The following is a 9,371-nucleotide window of genomic DNA, read 5'->3' as shown; positions in this document are numbered from 1 at the left end:
ACCATGGAGAGATGTTGTGGACGGCACTATTCTTGTGTGGGGATCTTCTGAATGCGAAAAGGAAATCGGGTACACCAGTTGATCAGCTTCTATGGAACTCATTTGTCAGATGCAGTGCCGTGTTGATGTTTTCAACAGAAGTGCTGATGGCTGGCAACTGTTGAGGTCTAATAATCCTCCCAAATGGACAATCATTGGAAAAGTTCAACTCCAAAATTTCCGATTTGCCGTGGCCCTACCAGTTAACACCACAATTCAAAGAATCGCCGTAAATCATTCTTTGGTAGATGTTTCCATGGTGCTAGTCTGCTGGACGTTGATGAAGTCGATCTTTTGCAGGTGAATAGTCTTATTATCATAGGCGATCTTTAAAAATGGCACACACAGTTCATAGCACAGTAGTAACCCAAAGTTACATTTGAGCTTGTAGGCACCTGAATTGTTTCTTTTGAACTGCATTCGCTCATTACTGGGGCACTCGATAGGGGAGAATAAATCATGGCACGCGAGATTACCTGTTGCAGTTGCTTTAGCTAATATATAGACTTCACTTCTTTTTAGAAATCTTACTTTAGCCAACTTAGCTTTTGCAATTTAAGTAGCAACAATGTACTTAATTCCTCATGTCATGAAAAAAAGTGTCAGCTCATCATGATCGACGTGCTCCATGCGGATTACGCGTCATGCACAGTTCAGTGATTAAACTATGCCACTACTAATAGGTTCCGATGTCTCATGCATGCTCTCTTTTATTCTGATCTTGCCACACGTCCGCTGAGTGTTCAGGTTACTTTCTATATTACCTTTCAGTGGCCGTAGTTGATCTCATTCAAAATCATGAGTGCTTACATGGGGAGGGAGGGGGGTGGGGGGGTATACGGGGCAAGAGAACTAAGCTAGGGCATGCATCTAAAGCTGGCACAGAACTATATATATAGTAGACAGCCACCCTCAGAACTTCCCCTCTACTTCGTTTCATCCTTTTTCCTCCTCTTCAACTTGTCTAGCAAAGAGGAGTCCAATTCTCTCAAATAACAAGGATTCTTGCCTTCCATTCCCATCTGCACCAACTCTTCGTGAGATACAACATACCTACTCTTCATCTTTTCTCTGTGGTGCATGCATTCATGTTTGACAGAGTTGAGATCGAAGCAAACACAGCCGCATACTACTAGCTAGATCAAGGAAACACCATTAGAAGCCTACTACGTGCATGGATCACTGGAGTGAAAGTGAGGGGAAGAGAGTCCATGATCCTATCTTCCAACCCCGCATCAGCCAAAACTGCCGCCGGCCTGTTGAAGAATTCTGCAGGGAGAGGAGCACAGATGCTGCTGTTACTCGCTCGGAGCGATGTACCTGGGTTCCCGGTCCTATTATCGTGGGTGCAGGACCATCAGGGCTTGCCGTTGCTGCATGTCTCAAGGAGAAGGGTGTCGACAGCCTCATCCTTGAACGCTCCAACTGCATAGCTTCTCTGTGGCAGCTCAAAACATATGATCGTCTGAGCCTTCATCTTCCACGGCAGTTCTGTGAGCTTCCTCTCATGCCTTTCCCTGCTGATTACCCTATTTATCCCTCAAAGGAGAAGTTTGTAGCGTACTTGGAGAAGTATGCTGCACAGTTCGGCATCTGCCCCAAGTACAACCATGTGGTGGTTCGTGCAGAGTATGACGAGAAGCTTCTGTTATGGCGGGTGAGATCGCAACTTACAGGCAGAATAGAAGAGGAGGTGGAATATATATCTCGGTGGTTGGTTGTGGCGACTGGTGAGAACGCTGAGGTTGTGCAGCCAGAGATCGACGGACTAAAAGAGTTCAAGGGAACAGTTGTGCACACCAGTGCATACAAAACTGGCTGTGCATTTGCAGGGAAGCGTGTTCTTGTTGTTGGGTGTGGCAACTCTGGCATGGAGGTCTGCCTAGATCTCTGCGATCACAATGCACAGCCCCATATTGTAGTAAGAGACACTGTAAGTGACTTTCTTCTTCCCCTCTATCATTATTGTTTTGACAATGTTATTCAGTCATTGTACCGTGAACTCTTTTTATTACTTATATAATACTCCCTCCATTCACAAATATAAGACTTTTTTCTGAATCGGAGGTATATAGACACGTTTTAGTGTGTTTCTTCACTCAGTTCTGTCTGTATGGAGTCCATATTGAAATATCCAAAACATCTTATATTTGTGAATGGAGGGAGCATATGTTTCCCAATACTAATCCTATGAGATGGCAAACCTAGACTAGTGGCAGGAGGTGTCCCCTGGTTAATATATTTGGGTTATACTTGCTGAGTCGTCTGTACCAACGACTCAAGCGTGCTTATCAACTTAAGGGAGGCATAATATCTGAAATCACTAGTGCAGTGCACATCAAAAACAGTTTTTTTTTTCAAGGCCAAATTGGTTCTCACACCTGCAGCAAAGTTGGCTTTGTTGTGCAAAGTTCAGGGTTAAGAACAAGCTGCCACTTGAGGAAAGGTGGAGATTCTTGGAAAAGGCTTCTCCATTGCTGCCTATTAGTCTTTGAATTATTTATTTCTCGTGATTCATTTCCACGCATGTGTACTTGCATATTGTTTGGCCACAGCTGCGTCTTTCATCTCCATGTTCTTTTCCTTGATTAGTTGCCTGCTAATAGTTTTCTTGCCCCAATTATAGTGCAAAGAGCTTTCTCGTTTATGCTTCACAGGAAAACTATGATTTGCACATGTTAGCCATGGGTCCCCATCACCACCACGAGAGCATAGCATAAGTCTGTCACTTAGAAAGAAACATTAACAAAATGACTTGAGAACCTACCTTTTATGACTAGGTGCATTCCTTTCTCACAGCTCTTTCAGCTTTGAAAGAGCTTAGTGAGATTAAGAAAAGCAAGCATCCCTTCCAAAACAATGCAAGCCAGGGTTTTCTTACTATACTATGTTGGAGATAAGGGAATAAGTTTGGTCCAGGGACCAAATTGGTCGTGTTGCTTCTTGTAGCATGCAGAAAGCAGACTCCAGAAAAGAGAAATTTGTGCCGATTAATTTTCTGATCCAATCATTAAGTCCAAATGTTGCATTGCCTTTTTGTGAGGGCTAGCTAAGATTTTGTTCATCATTGGCAGGTACACATCTTGCCCAGGGAGATGCTGGGTCAGTCTACCTTTGGGCTGTCAATGTGGCTGCTCAAGTGGTTCCCAGTCCACGTGGTGGACCGGATTCTACTGCTCGTAGCACGGACCATGCTTGGGGATACTGCTCGGCTTGGGCTAAAGCGGCCTACCGTCGGCCCCCTCGAGCTCAAGTCACTCTCAGGGAAGACCCCAGTTCTTGATGTTGGCACATTTGCAAAGATTAGGTCTGGTGATATCAAGGTCTGTTCCATATCACTGAAGTACAAAGCAACACTAAAGTGATTGTTGATAGAGCCTATCCACCAGTCTCTGCCTTAATTTAAGTACTGAGCTGCAATTTCTCCATTGGTTGAACTATGCAGGTGTATCCGGGCATCAAGAAAATATCAGGACGACAGGTAGAGTTTTTGGATACACGGTCGGAGGACTTTGATGCAATTGTGCTTGCCACTGGCTACAAGAGCAACGTCCCCTTATGGTTGAAGGTGCATTACATTTTCACAGTGGCAAAACGAATTAAAATGACAGTTGGATGAAAAACAATGCAACCTGTGTGTGTTGACCATAGCTGTCTGTCATATGTCAGTTTTATTCCGAAATGGGCATTTGCGTGCTCTTCTCTGAATCGTGTTTTTTGTTCTGAAATGGGCAGGACCGGGAGTTGTTTTCGGACAAAGATGGATTGCCAAGAAAAGCATTTCCAAACGGATGGAAGGGTGAGAGGGGGCTCTACTCGGTCGGACTCACCCGGCGTGGCCTGATGGGAACCTCGATCGACGCGAGGAGGATCGCTCATGACATCGAGCAGCAGTTGAGTGCTGAAGGGAAGCTCTAGCTCCGGTCGCGGTTTGTTTGCCATGGTGACGCAGTTGAGTGCTGAAGGGAAGCTGTAGCTCCGGTCGCGGTTTGTTTGCCATGGTGACAGTGGAAGGCGTGCCATGGACTGATCTTGAGTTTGTGAATATATGTGTAGGTTTGGCGAGAATAATACCATGTTTGCCGACTCCAGCCATGTGGTTTAAGCGGCTATGCTGTGTTGCTTGCCTTGGTAGTGCTTGTATAGGCTATTGTATTTGTCGATTTTTTTGTGTTATTTTGGTTTTGATGACTAACCATCCTATATATAGGCTGCTGTGTATCATCCTCGGCGGGGTAATACCATGTTTTGACAATCGGGCTCTGTTTGGCCTCGACTGATCAATGAATCTAGATTGGTTTTCCCTATATCAGGTCTCTGTCCGTTTCTTTTCACCCTGCATATTAGATTTGGTTAAGTCAAACTTCATAAAGTTTGAGCAATTTATATTTAAAAATGCCAACATCTACAATACTCCCTCCGTTCACTTTTATAAGTCGTTTCAGACAAGTGAAAATGAGCTACTTTACACCTTGTTTGAAATGTCTTCAAGGCCTTATAAAAGTGAACAGAGGGAGTACTAAAGACACACATTGTGAAAATTAATTTCATGATGCATCTAATGATATTAATTTGGTATTTTGAATGTTAATATTTGTTCCTACAAACTCGCAAAGTTTGACTTTAGACAAAAGAAACCAACAGGAGTATATATATTTCCTCGTGCATCAAACCGACCAGCAAAGCAGCCGGAAGCTTCACAAGTTGGTATTCAGAACAAGATTCTGCTTTGGTGCTTGCTTATGTTATGTTATGTCACTTGCACTATATTTGTAGAATTACTCTTGCTTTGCTCCATCATCGAGTTCACTTTCGGCTACGAGCTTTTGAGGCTCAAGAAGAGGCCCCTCTTCCTAGCTAGCCATGTCCTAGGGCTACGGCCCTAGCTAGGTAGGACTGAATAAAGGAAAGGAAATCCGGCTACCTACTGGGAATCCGTTTTCCTTTTGGTAGGCAAGCCGTGCAGCAAAAGTTCTGGTTGCTGGCCGGGCAGCCGTTGTGCGTATCATTGGCGAGATGACAGCAGCGGTGACGGCACACAACATGAGGACGTCCTACAAAAGTAACTCGGAGTTGGAGTTGAGGCCGACGAGGTAAATCTTACTACTGCCAAGACAAGTGGAATATTCCAGGGATTTCCTTTCACTGTGGACAAGACAGCCTGCGACGCTAGTATATCTGCTGTTCTCTGTGATTTTTTTCACCTGTTGTTCCTGTTCGTCTTCAACAAGGGGAAAAATTCGGGTGCTCTCGTCCATGGATCTTCAGGTGCGTTAGATCTGCATGGAAGGGACTGGATCAATTCAATTCACTCACTGCTCTACTACACATAGTATCATTCACTATGCCTGAAAAATGAAACAGATCATGTGTGCATGCATACCTTGATTAACTGGATGCTTTGCCGAGTTGATGAGCTTCTAACCCTCCCTAGCCACGCGTCAACCGAGGAGCATTTGAGAGCAAGACGTACGTGGTTCTGGTGTGTGGTTTATGAGTAAATAAATTATTGTTTATTGTCTAGGAGGAAACATACCAGGCACCTCCTCTGGCGCTCCCACGGGCGGCAGGGGAGGAAACCCTAGCCGCCGCCGAACCGCGTCCCTCTCCCATCCCTTCCCTCGCCGCCGCCAGGGCGTGCCGGCGGGCGAAGCCCGCCCGGCATGGGCGGCGGCGGGGCGTTCTCTCCTTCTCGCGAGGCGGGCTCGCCGTGGGGCGATCTACCCTGGCCGGAACGTGGCGTTGTGCGGGACGCGGCGACGCTGGGCTGCCACGGTGGCTGGCGTGGAGGGCTGCGTGCTGGCGGCGCTCGTCGGCGGGATCTGGCGCTCGTCGTGGGCGATCGTCGGCGGGCAAACCCCGCTGGCGGCCGGCGGCGGCGGGATCTGGCGCTCGCGCTGGTCGGGCGCGCCCCTCGTGGGGAGCCTCGGCCTGCTCGCGGGGCAGCTCCTCTCGCCGCAGGGCAGGTTGGGGCGGGGCCTAGCGACGGCGGGGCGTGCGGCGTGTCTGAGTGTTCGGCCGTGAGGACGGCGAGCCGCAGGCATGCCAGCTCTGGAGGTATTGCCCCCCTCCCTTCCATGCATCCATTCCCAGTCCCCGGTTCGGTTTGGATCTTCCGGATCCACCTCCGGTGTGTTCTGGTGGAGCAGATCGGTGTCCGGGGGAAACCTTGGCCGCCTTGGCTGGCCGGCAGCGGCGACGCCGATTTTTGGCGCCGTTTTCCTCCTTGGGGGCGCTGCTGAGGGCACCATCTCTCCTCTCCGAACCATGTCCGGGTGAAAGCCCAAGATCCGTTGCGGATCGGGCATCGGCGGCGCCCTGTGCACCGTTACCTTCCTGGAGGCGACGCCAAGGACATTGGGATCGGATGGAAGGGTCTGTAGGTGAGGGGTGGGGTGTGCTGCCTCCCTTTCGGTGGAGCGGTGTTTCTTTATGCATATTCTTGGCGGCGGCTCTTGGCGGCATGGAGCAGCGGAGGCTTGGCGTCAGATGTGTGGTGACGGACACGCGCAGAAGGTCGACGCTGTCTGGCGTCGTGGTGGCGTCGGCGGCAGTGAGACCGGGCAAGGCCGTTGCAACAGTACAGCTCTGAAGATGGATTAGTGGTAGGTGGTTGTGGCGGCCTCATACGCGGTAGGCGGCCTGGTTGAGGAGCACACCGGACTGGTGGGTGCCCATACCCGGCAGGCGTCCAGGTTGGGACCTCAGGTCTTAGATGTTAGGTTTGGCTGCGAGGTCTGTTTGGTATTAGGCCCAGACCATCAGCGTCCCTTCATCAGTTAGATAGGAGTAGCGACAGAGGTTGCGAAGATGGTGGCTTTGGTCTTACTGTTGTACGACTTTGTAAGGTTTTATGCTAATAATTAATAAAATTGGCCGTATGCATCGATCAGATGCAGAGGCCGGGGGTATTCCTCCTTTTCTAAAAAAAAGTAGATGGCATCTAAACAGGAATGAGAAGATAAGCAGTAGAGATCGATGGATGGATGGACCAAAGAAAACGATTTGATGACAAGGACAGGGCAATCACATGCATCTGATGACAGTACATGGATTAGATTACTTCGCTCCAAAGCACGTTGACTACACTTTTCGTGCCATGGCACATGATATGAGTGGATACAGCAGCTTGTGATGCGTACATGTCGATCAGTCGTGTTGGAAAGACATGGCCGCTCTCTATTCCACTGTTTGCGCGAGACTAACCAAAGCTGTAGCTGGATCGAACCATATCAGTACGTACGTCATGGGATGGGAGGGACGATTAATGAGTAGACTAGCTCTCTGCAACAAGGAGAGGAAGCATATGTTCGTCCCTGCTCCCGGCCAAACGGAAGAGAACGAGGAGGATAGCCCAGCCATTGAATGTAGGGTCGATCATCTCAAGTACGTAGCAAAGCAAGCGATGGATGAATGAACGAGGAGAGCCGGGCAGTGACAGTGCAGCCATTAATTGTTGGTGCACGTTGCAATCAGGTTGCAGCAGCGGCTTGATTGGGCCGATGTCTTTCCTTCCTGGCCTATCTCTGACCGACTGAAGCTAAGACCATGCATGCATATTGACCGGCGCTATGCATGGGTTTAGGGCGCTTACGTACGTACGAAACTCTGTGACTCCGGCCAGCCAAGGAGAAACCAACGAGCGAGAGAGTGGGGCCATTGTAGCGTCGATCTGAATGCATGATGGACGTTGTTTGCAATCATGAGCGAGGGCTCCGTGGCCCGGCCCCGCCGTCATAGGAAAGCTAAGCTCTAAGCTAGCCTAGCGAATGAGATCGGAAATGAATGAATGTGCGTACGTGTGCGCGTCGCTGTGCGTGATTAAATTTCCCCTGGAAAATCGAACATGCACAGCCCTTGTCAGCAGCCGGGTCTTGATCGATCGGTCGAGCCAGCGGATGATTAGGCTGACGGCGACGCGCGCCGGCCCGGCCGGCCTGTTGCTCTACAGTGGCCCAAGTGCCGAACTCGACGCCACCGCCGCAGATCCGTCCTCGCCTTCTCCGCGGTGGTGGCGCTCTACTGGACTGGATGGATCGATCTGGGTTGGAGTTGGATTAAACAAGGCGGAGGGAAGAAAAAGGGTCGCGCCACCCAAAAGGAGTGGACACGGGAGGGAGGGAGGGACGGGGCAGCACATGCGGGCGAGAAAAGCGCAGGGAGTACACGCCCAACTGAGGCGAGCGGAACCCAAGGCAGGCGCAGGCGCAGGCGCGGCCACATGCGCGCATGCATGCACGCACGCACGCACGCAGCTGGGATTGGGAAATGATCGATCGACATGGGCGCAACGCGAGTGCGAGTGCGGCCATGGCCCTCCCCTCACCGATGGATCTTATCGTGCATGCGCTGCCTGTCTTCTTCCCTCCCCAAGCTCATCTCCCTGACGGCTAGCTCGTTCCCAGGTCCTTGGAAGGCAAAGGCGCGCCTCTTCGGGACCTCGCTTTCCCGCGCCGGAACCGCCGGTCCTGGCCTCCCCGGGCAAGCATGCGCGCGCGCACCGCATGCAGCTGCTGCCTCGGTGAAACATTCGGCGGCATGATTGCAGTGCACCGGCCGCTTGCATGCATGCCTGGCCACTTGGAGGGCTCGAGTGCGCGCTCCAGGGAATTTCCTGAAAGGCAGCGCCCCGCCCCCGCCCCCGCCCCTGAGTGTCGTGATTCCCTCCCAGTGCACTGGAACACTAGCTGCACTATTTGCCGTCTGCTTAGGGTATATGCAGAGGAGATTCCTCCTCGCTCTCGCATCCAGTCATGTCGGACGCAGCGCACGCCGCACGCCGCACGCGCACTAGCGGCCGGCGGTTCCGGCCACCCGTCGCCCGCGTCTTTTCCCGCATGGAAGACGAGCGTTACCATAAATGATCAAAGCGGTGACGACTGACAAGACATCGTTAACTAGTTAAGCAGCAGGTTGTCTTCTGAGCCACGTAGTATAATCGATCTAGCCTTTTGCCCAATCACCTCTCTGGAGCCGCGCCTAAGTACCACTAGCAAGTAAAGTGCTATCACCACACCACTAGCTAGCTAGGCTAGTGCATGCCCGGATGCCCGGCCCTCGGGTGGCATGGAAGGTTAACCTCCCACGTACGTCCGCCTTCATGGGCCACACTCAGCGGTCGTGCCAGTGTTGGACACGGTATCTAGATTGGTAATGCGTTGTGGAATCTATGTCTCAAAATAAGGCTTTGCATGCTTTGCATCCGGTATGTATCTAGTGGTTGGTTGCTTCACAAGTACTGCCTCCACCAGGTAGCCATAGTGGTCGACGACTCGAATCGAATCCCTCCTCCCTTTATTCTCAACTGAGGCAAGCATCAATCCAAAGATTCA

At 50.6% G+C, this 9,371-nt stretch overlaps 1 protein-coding gene across 1 annotated transcript; it reads left to right on the top strand.

The window, feature by feature from the left end:
* The first annotated feature begins 865 nt into the window (after positions 1 to 865).
* Positions 866 to 4,346, top strand: LOC123079102 (indole-3-pyruvate monooxygenase YUCCA2). The gene is made up of 4 exons (XM_044501775.1): positions 866 to 1,972; positions 3,114 to 3,362; positions 3,485 to 3,607; positions 3,775 to 4,346. The coding sequence occupies exons 1-4, from the start codon at positions 1,214 to 1,216 to the stop codon at positions 3,955 to 3,957; spliced, it is 1,314 nt and encodes a 437-aa protein (XP_044357710.1). The 5' UTR covers positions 866 to 1,213; the 3' UTR covers positions 3,958 to 4,346.
* The last annotated feature ends 5,025 nt before the right edge of the window (positions 4,347 to 9,371 follow it).

This window comes from Triticum aestivum, chromosome 3D (assembly GCF_018294505.1).
Source record: "Triticum aestivum cultivar Chinese Spring chromosome 3D, IWGSC CS RefSeq v2.1, whole genome shotgun sequence".
Taxonomy (NCBI): Eukaryota; Viridiplantae; Streptophyta; class Magnoliopsida; order Poales; family Poaceae; genus Triticum; species Triticum aestivum.
The sequence above is the reverse complement of the archived record's forward strand: the minus strand, read 5'-3'. Positions and strand labels throughout refer to the sequence as shown.